This window comes from Colletes gigas, unplaced genomic scaffold (genome assembly GCF_013123115.1).
Source record: "Colletes gigas isolate AHSC1104 unplaced genomic scaffold, ASM1312311v1 Colletes_gigas_Sc00002, whole genome shotgun sequence".
NCBI lineage: Eukaryota > Metazoa > Arthropoda > Insecta > Hymenoptera > Colletidae > Colletes > Colletes gigas.
The window spans coordinates 4,523,219-4,539,199 of NW_025106631.1; the positions used below are offsets into that span (position 1 = coordinate 4,523,219).

General features: G+C 43.7%; 4 protein-coding genes across 4 annotated transcripts; 2 read left to right on the plus strand and 2 right to left on the minus strand.

The window, feature by feature from the left end:
• Positions 1-1,103: 1,103 nt before the first annotated feature.
• On the minus strand, positions 1,104-1,952 carry LOC122400542 (glycine-rich cell wall structural protein-like). The gene is made up of 3 exons (XM_043402073.1): positions 1,878-1,952; positions 1,526-1,737; positions 1,104-1,257 (listed from the first exon to the last, which is right to left on the minus strand). The coding sequence occupies exons 1-3, from the start codon at positions 1,950-1,952 to the stop codon at positions 1,104-1,106; spliced, it is 441 nt and encodes a 146-aa protein (XP_043258008.1).
• Positions 1,953-5,598: 3,646 nt separating this feature from the next.
• LOC122400552 lies at positions 5,599-8,268 on the plus strand. The gene has a single exon (XM_043402079.1). It carries the CDS (start codon positions 5,599-5,601, stop codon positions 8,266-8,268), a length of 2,670 nt encoding a protein of 889 aa, XP_043258014.1.
• Positions 8,269-9,330: 1,062 nt separating this feature from the next.
• On the plus strand, positions 9,331-10,443 carry LOC122400710 (zinc finger protein 511). The gene is made up of 3 exons (XM_043402304.1): positions 9,331-9,606; positions 9,689-9,890; positions 9,962-10,443. The coding sequence occupies exons 1-3, from the start codon at positions 9,467-9,469 to the stop codon at positions 10,406-10,408; spliced, it is 789 nt and encodes a 262-aa protein (XP_043258239.1). The 5' UTR covers positions 9,331-9,466; the 3' UTR covers positions 10,409-10,443.
• Positions 10,444-10,596: 153 nt separating this feature from the next.
• On the minus strand, positions 10,597-13,079 carry LOC122400252 (protein giant-like). Its single transcript, XM_043401609.1, has 2 exons — positions 12,842-13,079; positions 10,597-12,522 (listed from the first exon to the last, which is right to left on the minus strand). The coding sequence occupies exon 2, from the start codon at positions 12,504-12,506 to the stop codon at positions 11,535-11,537; it is 972 nt and encodes a 323-aa protein (XP_043257544.1). The 5' UTR covers positions 12,507-12,522; positions 12,842-13,079; the 3' UTR covers positions 10,597-11,534.
• Between the last annotated feature and the right edge of the window lie 2,902 nt (positions 13,080-15,981).

Genomic DNA, 15,981 nt, shown 5'->3' on the forward strand with positions numbered 1-15,981 from the left:
GAGGTTCGATTTCTCACCCCTGCAACTTAGGAATTGCCCTCTGGCGAATGCTACGACAAGCTGCGAAACGGAAGTTGGTATTGGAGAAATCTACGGTAGCTACGCACGATATACGATCGAAATAAAATCAAATCATAAACGAAATATACTCGTGTACCTCGTCCGTGCCTATGACTCGTCTACGATTTTATTTATTTTATTTATTCATCGAAAACGAATTTTTTCTTGCCGGTAACGTGAATTTCTTTCAACACCTACAATAGATGGGGCAGAGTTCCTAGACTCGACGAACGTTACAAGATGGAGGCACGGATTTGAATGGAGGGAAATAGATTTCGAATGTTTTGGTCTTGTAATCAAAATTAACGTGATTATTACGAAATATAAAATTGTATACGTAAGCAAAATTATGTTCGAAGTCCGAGCAAACCCCGATAGAGCTTGTGTTGTGTTTCGATCGTTCCTAAGCAACGATATGTCGCGTATCGGACGCATACGTAGTGTCGCATCGCGCGTCAAGTGTTATGGATTTCTAACGTCTAACCAGAAAAAGTGAGTGTCTCGGCTTGCAATGTACGGAACGAATCAACGATCGTGCGACGACTCGACCGAACAGCAGCAGGCTAGGCTACGAAAGATCAAGGAACTGACCGACATCATAAAGGTTGACTCGCACGGAATTTCGAAATACACCTTGCACCGCGTAATGTCTATCGTTTCTTTCGCAGGACACCGACAAAAATCTGACCGTGTGCGAGGAAATATTGGCGGCCTACGTGAGAAAACGTCTGAGGGTAGGTGGACAAATTAATTTACCCTTTCTGTAACGTGAGTTGTTTATTCTCGTCGTGACAGTCTGAATCACTGTACAAAGTATCGAACGACCATCGATGGGTTTTCGTTTTAATTGTTGCTTCGTACACCGAAAACTCTAACGATTAATACATTCTAACATTAGTACTCAGTCTTAGTATCGTGGCAATCGTTGTTAAAAAAAACTGTCGACGATTCAAACTCATCAAAAACTGTTACGTGCCAAGGAATAATCGTGATATATGTATATTTGTTAAGTCTCGAAAATGTCGTGGACGGTGGCTCCGAATTTACCAGCCACCGTGCCAACCGCGATATCCGCCGTATCCGCCGTATCCGCCGTGTCCACCGTATCCTCCGTATCCACCGTATCCACCGTATCCGTGACCATAATACACAGGCCAACCAGGGTACCAGCCAGAGTACCATCCGTGACCACCGTACCTAAAATCGAAACTCGTCAACACCTACAAAAATAGCCTACTGTCGCGTTTCGTGAAAAGAATTAACAACCTCTATCTTTACGACCGGAGAGTTTGCAAAAATTTCAGATTGGAATCGATACCGCTAAAAACATACCAAGTTGCTCCATCTGATCTTAAAATTCAATCGAAGCAAACAGACTAAAAGGACATTTTCTTTAGCTTTTGGAGAACAATCTCCAGCACTCCACCTCTACCTTTCCAGCCTTGCTTTCTCGAAGTTTACGTACCAAGGCCATCCGTAACTATAGCCTCCATAACCACCCCATGGTCCCCAACCGTAACTTCTTTTCGCTAGTTTTTTATCGCCCTCTCCATCCTGTGGATTAACCTGGACCTGATTCTCGGTGACTGTTTGTTCCGGCACGTCGTTGGTGCTCGTCACTTTTTCGGGGACGTTGGTGCTGGTGGCGGCGGCGAAAGCGACCAACAATAGTAGCCACTGAAATCATGATCTAACGTCACCAAAGCACTGTTTCTCCCATAGAGATCGATTAACGACACTGTTTCACTGGCTCGAGACAGCAGAGAGGGTTTCGATATCTCGAAGGTAACTCCGTCGCACTGGAACCGCGCTCTTACCAGAAGATTCATGGTTAAACCTGGCTCACTGTCACACTGTGTGGTCCAAAGGGCGATCGGTTCTTTTATACCCATGTGCCTCATGGAAATCGTTGCCAGAGTTATGTACAACACCGGTATTTTCTAATGTCCTGACTGACAAGTTCGAGGTACAATCGCCATTTAAGGGATCATCCAGCTACGTAACGACTTGCACCGATAATGCATTCATCTGGCGCGAGTGGCGAAAACACAAGCGCATAACTCGAATTCCGACGACTTCCAACAACTATCCTTAATTGAAACGGGATCACGTAAGCGGGATCTTTTGTCACTATTGGCCAACGGACGATTACTTTGATTCTTCGTTAATAGGGTCCATTTTAAAAGATGCTTATTCCATAGATCGTAGTTTATTTCGTGCTAAATATATTAACCCTCGAAGAAGTCACGTTTTATATTCCGTAAACGCGATCTCATTAATTAAATCTATTCGTCGCGAACAGGACCGAATGTCTGCCATTAAACCTGCCCCTGATTGATGTAGTAGTTAAAGGAGACTTGGAACTTTTCTAATCTCTTAACGGCTCACTCAATGGTTGTAATTCGTTGCAAGAAAAAGGATATTCCTACTAAGGAGTTCTGCTCGTAAAGAATTCCTGAGGAATGTTTGCTCGTGATACAATTCCCAACTTTCGTTAGATCGATTCGATTAATCGTCGGTATCCCATTTTTTTCGAACTTTAATGTTCCCAGATTGGTACGAACGATGATCGAGCGACGAGCACTAAAGGGACATTAACATTCGGATGAATATCGCGTATTTCGTAATAGCTTCGCGGCAATTTCGCTGTTCTAAAATAATCTAGGCAACGGTTCCGAGCAATCTGTGTGCCATATTTATCTCGTCCATTGTTCGGAGTGTAAGGTAATGCAGAAAATAATCCTGAGAACGTTCCCAAAAGCTGCACACGCAATTTGCAGCGTTTCACGCGTCGTGTAATCGCCGTGCTATAGTAATTAAGTAATTACGGGCATGACAGTCGATCGAAACAGGCTCGGAACGAACCGCGTCGGCAGCCGTTCATGGAGTTGCGACAAATAACGAACAGGAACTCGCGGTTACATAAATACAAGCCCTTTTCTCGAATCGTTTTACCAGTAAAAACGACCGTCGTTAATTTTTTGTTCGTAACCGCGTCGCAATTGTCCTATTAAGGAGTTTTTGTCGCACCAGTCCAGGAAATCGAAACGGCCTCCGTTTGTTCGAACTTTCTCTGGGTGGAGAACAGGTGACATAATCGGCACACTTATGAAAGCCCCTCGTGGAAATATCTAAACGCGACACGGCTTATTATTCGTAACGTCGTCGTTAATTCAGCTACATATGCGATACTTTGAAACCGTGCTCTTGTCACGCATCGAGTGATCCCGTTTCCCAACGAACGACCATTCCCAAATCGTTATTTACGAAACAACGATTTTACGCGTATAAGTATACAGTATTTTCTCTATATAAGCTCGGAACTCGTCCACGATATTGGCAAATATCATATCCCCTCTACTTATCCCCACTGCGTACCGTTAGAACTAAGCACTCGCTGTATCGGCGAGTATGCCTTCCTATGGGCGGTTCCCCAAGATAGCGGCGCGTTTGACAGTCGGTCGTCGAACATTGTCATACGATACGGGCTCAAATTACTAAGGCAACACTAGTGCAATAATACAAATTTTTTATTTTTCGTTTTCTTGTTTTGAAACTTTTAACATGTCTGTGACAGTTTTCTGATTTAACTAAGATCAAGTACAACATAATTTTTATTATTGTTTTTCATAAATTATAATATACATTTGACCTTTCTTTAAAGTGTATCCTCATCTGAAAAAAGGAATTGTAATTTAATTGGCCTATCATTTATTTGCCGAAATCGTGAGACAACTCAGAGTAAAATAAGTTGGTTAAACAGTTTAAATTCGCAAGTTATGTATATCTTTTCGGGTTATATCACTATTGCAGTAAACGATCGATACATACATATATGTACTGAAGTTATGACACGATTTAACTAGTACATATACAATATTAAATCAACAACGAAATTCATCTTTATTTTTGTTCTTCCTTTTTTCAAACTTCATCAACATATTCGTGACACTTTTCTGATTAAAATGACACCAAATACGATATACAATTTAGGTCCTATTTACTAACGCAATAAGAAATCAAAGGCATGCATCGCTCAAGTGACTCCACGTCGGCTGTATCGAAACACAGGCGATGTTTACGCGAGCCTATACAGAATCAGTATTTCATTCTGCGACCTCTACCAAGAGAGGTAGAAGTCAGAATTAGAACACCGATTTCGTATAGGCTCGCATAAACATCGCCTGTGTTTCGTTACAGCCGACCCGAAGCGAAGGAAGCGATAGCAAATTCGGCGATGCTCGGCCGCTCAGTCCCTCTTTGTCATATGCTCGCTGTTCTTTTCTATACTCGCCGCCTCCAGTAGGCGTCAACAAAGTATCAAGAATCGTTTCTCGTCCACGATATAGCCGAGCGTTGAGCCCCGAGAGCGTCGCTTCTATAGAGACAATACTGTATAGTTGTTTTCGCTTGCTCTCTCGCGACGCTCGATTAAACTCTTCTTTTACGTACAAGGTTTAATTGGCTCGTTTCCTGCGTTGCGCAACAATTGCAGAACGTCTGGTAATAAAGTCGTTCGGAATAAAAAGTTTCCGTAGCAACTGATCCCTATCCGTCTAATCCGCACGGACTATATTCGTACCAGGACAATTCCGCGCGGAGATTTCTTTCCTCGGTTCGCGCGAAACGTTCAAACTGCGTGGATCGATTCGGATTACGATTCACGGAAAGTCTGCACGCGTCGACGAGCCTCCCACCGACAAAGGACGCAGTGAAATCATACGTTAACGAGTGTTCGCCTAACGATTATCGTTAAAAATGAACAGAGCACGTGTGCACGATTCGGAACGCGCTTTTTCCAATTTAGTGCGCCAAACGTTGCTTGAAATTTGAAATATCCTGCCGGATATCGTCGATCAGTTGCAAGAACGGTATCGCAGAACCACTAAATTGAGTAGAAATTTTTAAATTTAAAATCGTAACTGGCTCCGCTGTTCCCTCGAAAATCTTTCGTAATGGAATTATTAAGTACCGCGAGCAACGAACACCGAGGTAATTATCAAGGGGCGATCGTACGCGGTCTCTGTTCGTTAGGAGAACCATAGCCATCGGCGTAATTACGCGTTCGCGAGTACGCGTGCAGTTAAACCGTGTCACAGTCCATTGTGTACGGTTCGAGAAAAGGCAGCGCGCGGTTTCGTTCCCGCGGTGTGTCGTCGTGCCGCTTCAGTTGTTGCAAATCAACAGGCAGGTCTGTGCAATTGAGGAGAAACTCGGCATTTCTTTCCGACGTTATGCAAAAATTCGTCCCTCCCCCTTCCCTCTCCCACCCAACTTTGTTGGACGACGTTCGAGCCGAGACACTCGGCGAACAGTGGTCGCGGAACGCTGTGGCACAAAAGTACTGCAACGCCTGGACCTCGCGAGAGCTTTTCGCGCGATGGCGGTGCATCTCTTTGGAACCTCGACATTCGGCGGAGTTCGGTCATAAATCGCGTCGAATACTAGAGTTCACGCCCTCGCGATGACACGGGAAGTCAACGTTTTCGGTTTGGATACAGAGACTGGCCTAACAGAGACCGCTCGTAGCCATCGAGGATGAGACTTTGGACACTCTGCGTTTTGTGTTGGCTGTGCGTGCTGTGCACACGAGGCGCCACATACGAGCAACCTGACTCGAACTCCTCGAGGTCCGAAGACGACTTTAAGAATTTCACCAGCCCCCGCGACAAACGTGCGCTGGGTTTGATACTGTCGGGTCTGGCGCAGGTTTTCGGATACAATGTGAGCCCGGTGCAGTTGGCGACGTTACCCAACGCGAATCCCGACCCATCGGCGGACGGAGGGACCACGTCGTCCTCGTCTCGACAAAACGCGCCATGTTCGAACTCCACCCAGCCGACCTCGTCGACCGCCGCGACGCCCAGACAACGAGAGACCATCAGGTTCACCGGCGTCCTGAACTTTGGCAACACCACGAGCCTCCTAAACCATTTGCAAGAATACGAGAACATCTTCCACGGCGGAGGAAGCGTTTCGAACGCGACGCAAGCACCGCCGTCCACGACGACGCTTCCCTCGATCGATCCAAGGACGCCCGACTCCAGGCAACCCCTCTTGGTGACCATCCCCTTGCCTGCCGTGCGACAGCCACCTCTGCCCGAGATTCCTCCGCAGGACATTAAACTGTCCTACCCCCAACCGTACGTTATCGTTCAGCAGGGTCAGATGCCCGTAAGGAACCAGACCGCGAAGAACAAGGAGACTCAAGCGGCGAAGGACGTGCAAACCTCGCCTCCGCCGATCGTTTACGCTCAGGAGCCTCACTGGAAGAAGGAGTACGAGGACAGACTGGCTGAGCTCGAGCGGAAACAGGAAGAGCAAGCGGAAAGGCTGAGACAGCAGGAGCGGTACAGAAATCGGGTGAAGGACGGTGGCTATAATGGCGAATACGAAGAGAAGCAGAAGGAGTATAAAGACGAGGATTCGGGATGCAAGGAAAATTGCAAGGCTAATTATTCAACGGAGGAAGACGATTCTAGGGAGAGGTACGAATACTCGGGTCAGAAAGGGTCCCAGGAGAATCGGGACGATAAGTATCGCGAGTACGAGAAGGATGTCGTTGACAAAGACCCGCCATCGTCCAACTATAGTTACTTCAACGTGGAATACGACAAACCGCTGCCGATAAGCGTCGACGACGAACAACGACGACCGGAGGAGCTTCGCGACAGCTATGGCCAGCTACTGAACAGTCGCGAGCTGATAGACGATGGATTCGCCAACTACTTCGGGAAGCTCCAGCAGTCGCTAAGTAATTTGTACAGCGGGCCGGAGGCTCCTAATTCCGGCGAGGCCTCCAGGGAAGAGGAGGATTCGTCGAGTCGCGAGAACGAGGACGACGGGGGAAGCAACGAGAAAGCGAAGGAGTACGATCTTCCAGCGACCAACAAGTACGAGGAGTACAGTTTGGAGGAAGACACGGACACGAAGAGGAAGGATGTGGAAAATTCCAAAGAGGATAGTCCCATACTGCCCGCGAGGAATTCGAACAGAATTCCATCCAACGAGAATCGAACGTATCTGAATGAACAGAACTCGAACGAGCGGGTGGATTACAGCAAGTTCATGCCTCTGCTCGTCCCGGTTCGGTACTTGACTGCTCCCGAGGAGCAGAAAAGAGCCGAGAAGTCGGGCAAAGCGAATAAATTGTCGCCCAAAGAGTCGAGGAGACCGAAGAAGGAAAATGTAAAGCCCAAGATAGGTATCCCGGAACGACGATCGCCGAAGAAGCTCCACGAGGGCGAGCAGAAGGAGTTGCAAGCGTGGCCGGCGCCGTTCGACTTTGTCCTGGACAGTACGATTCAAACGGAAGTCGTTACCGCGAAACCAGAACGCTCCATCGTCAAACCCAACGTGCATCGAAAGCTTGAATCGCACGGTAAAGGGAACGGGAAGGTTCCGCGGGTTGAGGATCTGGCGAAGCGTGTCGATAGTCCGGAACGAACGAATCGCAACTATCCCGAAGACGTTAATTACCGGAGGTACAAGGAGGATCTCGAGTCTCGACAGAGAACGTCTACGGGTCGAACGAACCCGAGCCAAAGGATTTCGAATCGCAAGTATCCCGAACTCGAAGACCCTAAACTTCATCAGAGAAAAGAAGCATCGAACTTTATGAAACGCTACAAGTACATATCGAACGATAATAATGGGAAACTGGAACGACCAAATGTTAAACAGTTGCAATCTGTTCGACAATTTCCGAATTCGATGTATTCCAAAAGAATGGATCCTTTGAAACGGAGCACGGGCACCACCGACCCTGTTATGGGATATTATTATAGTGGACAGTATCCTGCGGAAGCGCCAGGTGGTAAAGGTCAAGATACGCCGGGTTTTCAACTTATTTCGCAGAGATCGGTGCCGGCGATGGCTTTCGATACTCCCGTGGGTGGCCAGGATTTGTTCAGTTTCGGCGGAAACTATCGCCTCGATCGCCAAGAAAAAGATGAGAAATCGATCGGATTTTTAGAAGGGGACAAAAAGATTAAGGGGAACGAAGCAATGATTGGCCTACCCGTGTCGCCGCATAGCGCGTATCATCATGGCGAAACAACGAAATTTGCCAGTGAACCGGAAAGCAAAAACGAGAAAGTTGAAATGGGATATTACGTGAACAGTGAGACTGTTATGCGTACCTCGGAACAAAAACAAGTTAATCCGAACGAATCGATCGGTTACATCAACTTCGCCCACGTTTTGTAACATTTAGCAATCTCAAAATTGTTTATACGCGTCGAACAATTTCCAGACGTAAGTGATTATATTTATTATTATCGGAGATATTCCGATAGTTAGGGATGCTAAGAACAGTTCAAGGTTGCTTGGATTTTTTAAAATACTACTTCGTAGACTATTTGGAGCATCTTAATATTTATTTATTGTTCATTGATAAACTGCAGATGTCTGAATAAGTCAGGAACTGTTAACAAAATATATGGAAACCTTGAAATGTCCTAAAAGTTTTCACGTACCATCTTTTTTCCATAATATGTACTTAAAAGCGAACCAACATGCATTAAAGTGTATTTATTATAACTTAATTAATAAATCCACCAGTATTTTGTAGGTTTGAATGTTGAAAAATGCTAAAATTTATTCCTCAATATTTTCTATTCTATATAATGTTAATAAGCGTTTAAAATAAATTCTATTTAATCCAATGTAATACTATACATATTGTGTGATTTATTACGAGTGCAAAATAGATTAGTAAATGATGTAAAAATTTAAATAAAATTCCAATAGTGTAATTTTACAAATAACAAATAACAGTACTACTTCTATTTATCTACGTACATTAATATCATAACGTTCCTTTTATATTATAGCAATGTCCAACAATTCCATTAATATTACGTAATATTGCAAATATGTTGCAGGATAAGCAAGAAGAAATGCAAAGACATACCGAACTGGAGATCAAGATGGCCGACATTCTGGAAAATTTGAAGACACGCTTGCTTGTCGAATAAATCACTGTTATATATGTGCATATTGAGAAGCTAAACTAAATTGATACAGAAAACTATCAACGATGCAAATACGCGTTATTCGTTGCATAACTAATACTTTTCTATCACTTTTTAACACCGTTTTAATTAATTAAAGAACAGACAAATTAACTACTCTTATCCCGCGCACAACAGCCATGTTTCTGAGCAATTATTTCGATTATCGAAATATGCAATACCGCGCTCACATATCGATTGTTCTCGACATAGATAGACGACTAGAGGGCGCTACTGTTGCTAAGTGAACGTTTGAAAATGTAATCTAACGAAGGCAGTGTGCTTAAATATCATTGTTTTAATAAATAAATGTACAAATGTGCAATTAAATAGTTCAGTATTACAGATTATATTTTTTATAAGATTTGATTTTAAGTTATATTCTCAACACGATGGAGGAATTTTTACAAAATATCGGTTTAGGCTTGAGATCTATAAGTGACGAGTTTTTTGAGGATTCGTATCGTGCTTGCAAAATTTTTCAACGAAAAGGCATCACCGTTGAAGACGATGAAGAATTGTGTCATGAAGTGTAAATAAAAGCTTTTTTTATTACTTATATATTTGAATGTACTACATAACCTAAAACCCGTAACATTTCTAATTAATTTCAGTATAAGAGAATTTCCTTGTTACGCTGCTGGTTGTAATGCCACGTTTCAAACGTTGCTTGATTTTGAAATGCATTACAATAATTACCATCGTTACGTTTGCATAGAGTGTAAAAAGGCTCTGCCAAGCCCTAGATTGCTAGATATTCATATTCAAGAAATTCACGACAGCTATTTTCACGTTTTATCTGCGACTCAACCAATGGTATTTATATATTCCACGTTGCTATATTCGATATATTATATTGTTTATTAACATTTATATTTTCTTTCTAGTATCAATGTTATGTTTCCGAGTGTAATTTAAAGTTTAATGATTTCGTGGAGAGGAGAAACCATTGCACGAATGTACACAAGTTTCCTAAGAATTTTCGTTTCGACAATACTCCCCATTATGTGAAAAAAGAGCCAAAAGATAAAATGGACATTGACGACCCAAAGCATGAAAGGAAGGAGCCAAAAACTAAGAAGGTTCAGTTAAGTAAAAATCAAAAAATTAAAATGTTTCCACCCATAACCAGAAGTACAAACATAGTCAAGTCTAATTTTAACGAGAACCAATCGTGTTCTTCTAATCCTATTGTTGGGGCATCTTCTCTATCTTTTATTCCTCGGCAAATACAAAAATCATACACAAAAGCACTCACTAATAATCAGAGTAACGAAAAGAATGTTCTTGAAACAGAAACTATGATGGACTTGGCTGAATCGTTACCTACATAATACTGATGATTAAAGTAACGGTATATGTTGTACAATTTTAGCAGAAATATTTTTAATAAATGACATTTTTTTTTATTATAAATATATTTTAAATATCGCAACAATATTTATATGTACAATGCAGCTTAAAAAATTTATTATCTTAGGTCATTTCTAACCTATTTTCATTTATTTACATATTTCTCCTTGCTTATTTTATTTTATACATAAATTCGGTTGCTTTGATCTGCTCGTAAAATGTGAAATACCTTATCCGCCAAAGTACGTGCAACGTTAATATAAAAATACATCAAACTTTTATACTTCAGATAAAGCTAATATACCAAATAGCCTTTTTAACGCGATCTACATTGCCTTACAATTAACTTGGTGAAACTAGCAACTTTCTTGGAAAATTACTCTCCAGATATTAATACTATGACTTCGAAACACTTTTTCTACAATATACGTTGCGTCCCGTGGACCGTAGACAATCGACTGGATGATTTTACGAGCAACAGTAAATCTAAGAGAAAATATAAATATTCTGGATGCTTCCGCCATCTATGAAAATCGTGCACGAACTACGCTATAATCAGTGAACAATTTCGCTATCTCGTTGCGATGAAACTTCGTTTGTTTGCTGAAATTACGTATACCTGCTATATACACTGTAAATATCTATAGTTGAAACGATCGAGAGCGTATATTGACGATTTAAATACGTTGCGCCATATTGATTTACGATCGGTAAACCGTTAATCCAGATCATCGCCATGTTTACAATTTACAAGTACAAATCAAAACAAGATTACATATCGAAATACGTAATATAGCCGCGATCGAATGCACGCATACCGGATAGACTTTCGAATTCGATTTTTTCCATGGTTCGCGGGATCCCCTGTACCATAAAGAAAACATCTGAAATTCCATCTCGAAACTAAGAATTAACCAAATAAATGTAGAACAAAAAAAAAAAAATGGCGGACATTTACAGGGAATTTGTTACTCACAAAATGCAATACGAACGTTCACCCATTCGCAGATCTTCCGAATAAGTGCTCGGGAAATGAATTTAATTCTTCGTGAGCACCAGAAGAATAATAACAGCTTATAGTCGAGCTCTGTACAAGGCATCCTGCTTCTAAGTCGTGTAAACCATACATCTTAGCTTGGCCGTTTCGTTTCTGAGTGCAACCAGCTCGTACTTCAATTTCATATTCTCTTGTTCCAAGAAAGCCGCCCTGATTGCGATTTCGTCCTCCTTGGCCCTTCGAGCGTCCCTGGATCGTTTCGCGGCTTCGTTGTTTTTCCTTCTCCTCTCCCAGTACGCCGCGTCCTTCTCGTCCACCGTGCTGGTTGGCAATACAGGGCTCTTTGTCACCCGACGCATTTTAATGTTCGTTCCCTCGTTCGATCGCCTCACCGATTCCAGCATTCGTTTCCGAAATTCCGAGTACGCCTCGTTAGAATTCGGATCGTACATCATCTCTGTCGATCCCATGGTCAGCGAGAGCGGGTCCTTTGGGTACGCTTTGAACGGTCTCGGTGCTTTCTTCCCAGGATCTGAAGACAAACCCGATATCGTTTCGTTGCCACAGTTCGTTGACGGTGTTATCGTCGTCGTCGATGTCGCGGTAGCACCGATCATTTGATCCGGCTTCGAGGCTACGTTGCTTTGAGGGAACAACGCGGGCAGCACCGTGGGCACCATCGGAATCGAAATATTCATCGGGAGAATCGAGAAACCACCGCGCGGACCGATCACGGTGTTATCGGTATCCGCGTTCGCGCAGTTGTAAATAGCCTCGTATTTAATCTTCTTCGGCGAATCCGACTCGGATGGTGGCGTCACCATGAACGTCCGTCCTTCGAAAGGACTCTTTCGCTCGGAATCCGAGAAATGGCCCGTTTGTTGTTGTTGTTTCTGCGTGCTCGCGGGCGAGTACGAACGCGAGACGTCCGAAACCGATTCCCCCGTCGACGCGGTCTGCTTCTTGCAGGAAAGGTCGAGAACCGGCTGCTCGACTGGTCCCGCGTGCGATTCTCGCATCGGGCACGATGTAAAATCTAATGCTTGCAGACTGGCCATCGACGACTCGAGATAGGCCTCCATTTTACTTCCTACGCACCTTGGAGCGGGAAAACAATCGATTAAAAATGGGTACTTCGAACTTGTCGATAGTGGTATTTCGATTAATATTTACGGAATATCGTACACTGTTCCACGGAATAGATCGCGACGAACGAAAGTAATAGTTAACGATCTTTCGAAATCGTAGAAAGCTGACGAAACGAGTAATAACTGTACAGTTTGGAAAATCGGTAATGGGATCCTCTACGATTGCAAAGAGATTCGAGCTATGGTCAACGAATAAAAAATAGACGATGTATCGAGAAATATTGCGCGAGTTAGAGAAACAGGGACTGTATGCAGCAAATTCTTCTTACCTAATAATTAATCCGAGGTCATGCACCAATCACTAAGTTTCACAACACCGAGTCGCGGTCTCTGTTCCGACTCGCGTCACCGACAACCGATCGAATCACTCGAAACGATGGAACCCAGTATGGTTTTTGGGCAAAGGCGCTCGCACAGCAAATCACCAAAATCGTTTAGAACGAGAGGGTGTGCACTTTCGCTTATATACTGGCCAACCCTTGCAAGAACCAGGGGTAGGAGGTCTCCTTAGAAAATAGTGGGGAGGGGCTCGTGATGACCATAGCGCCGGGGTCGAACTGGCACGCGTTCGCCACTTACCGTTTCCAAAATGTTTATGAAACGTCACGTTCGCGTTATTACGTAGTCGTGATCTCGCGAACGAGCCGCGTATCGTCGTATTTACCATACAACAACCGATCGAAACTATTTCGATAACAATGCCGCCACGAACGAACCAACATTTTTCTAACACCACGGCTTCGATACAATGAACTTTTTATTACAACATTCGGAAATAAAAAAATGCACGAAATCGTAGATTATTTGCAGCGGAAAATTTATTTTTATCGCATTTTTCGTGAGAGGATAAAATAAAATTTTTTGTCTAAAATTTTCTACTCTACTAAAAGCGTGAAAAGGAACCACGGGTCACGACTTAATTGTTCCATCGCGTCGATTCAAAGGCGTAGAATCCCCGCTAGGATGGTCGTGACACATAATTTCCATACACCGTACACAGTCCGCGTCGAATGTTTCGGTAAATCGAAGAGTTGCATAAAGATTTATAGTTCGAGGTAGCCACGGCCCCGCCACCGTACCTGTAACAGCAATTTTCTTCCGTCCATAATGGAAACGATTGCAGTAACTTCTTGACGCCGAACAATCGAATCCCGCTAAATGAATCCACCCGACGTTGCCCCAGGTTTTCTAGAAATCCAGTTACCAGCTGGCCCACTAAACCCTTCCGGTTCATCCTCGAAAATCCTGCGTAAGGATAGGTTAATGTTCGGTTTTAAAACGGTCGAGTGTTTCGACGTTTGGTAGCCGGTATCTGCGACGCGGGGCGTCCATTCGTGCGACGCTTAACTGTCCAGTCGACGGTACACAGGATCGCTGCATAACCCTTTCGTTGGGCCTTCCCTTTGCTATTTCCCGTAGTATTCCGTCGGCTCGGTAAACTGCTCATAAATTAGCCGGGGCGAAAGTGTTGCGGCCGAGTGAAATTTGCGAAATATTTAAATGTCCATCGACTCGAGGATAAGTGAGAGTTTCGAGGCTTGCATCTTCGGACTCATTGTCGTTGATGGATCTTTCCTCGGTCCTTACTCGTTAGGGACGAACGACATATGGCAATTTTCGTGCCTAACCGACGAAAGATGGGCTTGTTTTCTCTGGCTGACTAATGGTTCGCTTTCGATAACCGGGTACGCAAGCTCGTGGGTTAATCGTTGTGTAGGCGGACTTTTCGAAGAAACGGAATTCGCGATGATAAAAATTAAAGAACGTTGGTAAGATTAATCATTGCTCGAAGTAACACGAGGTGTGTAAATTAAGTAACGAGAGATCAAAATCACTTCCATGGGAAGCCACACAGCGTTGGAGACGATTCTTCCAATCCTCATAGCAGAGCTGGAACTCTGATACTGGTATAGCCTTCAGCCGGTCGGTTTAATGTTTTCGAGTGTCCCGAAATGACGTCCCTTGAGGTGATTTGTCAATCTCGGGAAGGGGAAAAAATCACGAGGACTCAAGTCAGGCAAATGAGGAGGCTGAGGAGCCACAGGAATGTTTTTACTGGCCAAAAACTCATTTACTGAAATAGCTGTGTGACGAGGCGCATTGTCATGATACAACACCCACTTTTTCGAAGTTTTTCTAGAACTTCCCGGCAAAAGTGTTGATTGACCGTTTAGCCTTGAAGCACAAACTGTTTGTGGACTTTTGACTCATTTTTAGAACGCACTAGAAAGAGCTGTTTTACGAAAACAACTGCTACTGACAACCAAATGACTTTAGCGGGCACAATGTCGCTACGTTGCCAGTGTCATTACTTAATTTACACAGCTCGTAGTTGCAAATTTTTGGAAATACTCGAGGAAACAGTAGGGTGTGAGAAAAATCCAGAAACGACGAAAGGGAAAAGCGAAAGTACAGTTATACGTCCGATAGTGGAGACGTCTCATTATGTCCTCGAACCCAAGATCACGCCAAATTTAGTCTTTCGTTTCGGGCCCCGTTAAAACGTCGTGTCGAGCATAGAAAAGCACCCCTGGCGCTCGATTCACCGCGCCGCCTCCTTTTCCGTGTATACAAATTTTTGCTCTTTTGGCCACATAACCCACATTTCAATGGTGCAGGGACGACCGCAACCCGTTATTTGCGATTTTTCCCGTGGCCATCGGCCAACGACAGATGAATGCCCCGTGCATTTGCATCTGCCTCGGGGACCCACGAGAACGATACACAAACCATGTAACGGTACGTCGATGCAAACCATTCGTGATGATTTGCCGTGGAAACGTCTCAATTCACGCACCTCTGAAATCGTTTAAATTGCCCCGTTGCGGGCGATCCGTTTCTCGGTAAAAATCTATGGACGAACGCGACAAAGATTTTCGTGTCATCTCGCTGATAGAGTAGGCCCCGAGACTCCAATTTATTTCGTCTTAAAACTCTGCAGGGTGAAAGAGGGGGTTGACAACGATCAATTTCCATGTAAAACCAACTAGTCGAACGGTCGACGAAAACGGTGAATATAGGAAACACTATTTTGTCAAGTTTGAATAAAATTCGTTTTCGAATAAACGGTATAAAGTTACGTTAAGATGGCCGGGGAATGATTTATTGCTTCTGGAAATAATGCTGGAATTTACTGCCACAGGCTTCGGTCGTTACTAAATTTATAACGTTTTCGTGATGGGTACGCGGTAGCCCTTTTCGGCGCAAGTTTAAATCGCTTCTATAGAAAGAAGAACAAAATAAGATGATTAGAATCGAACAGTACTTCGTGAGGCGAACTATGACGAATAATAAATCAGAAAAAATTCAATTCGTGTTCAATGGAGAGGATAGACCAGAAACGTGTCGAGTGAAAAATGTCCTGGGTCAAAGTGTAGCTCGAAATTCGTGGCCTACGTGAGTTCCGGTT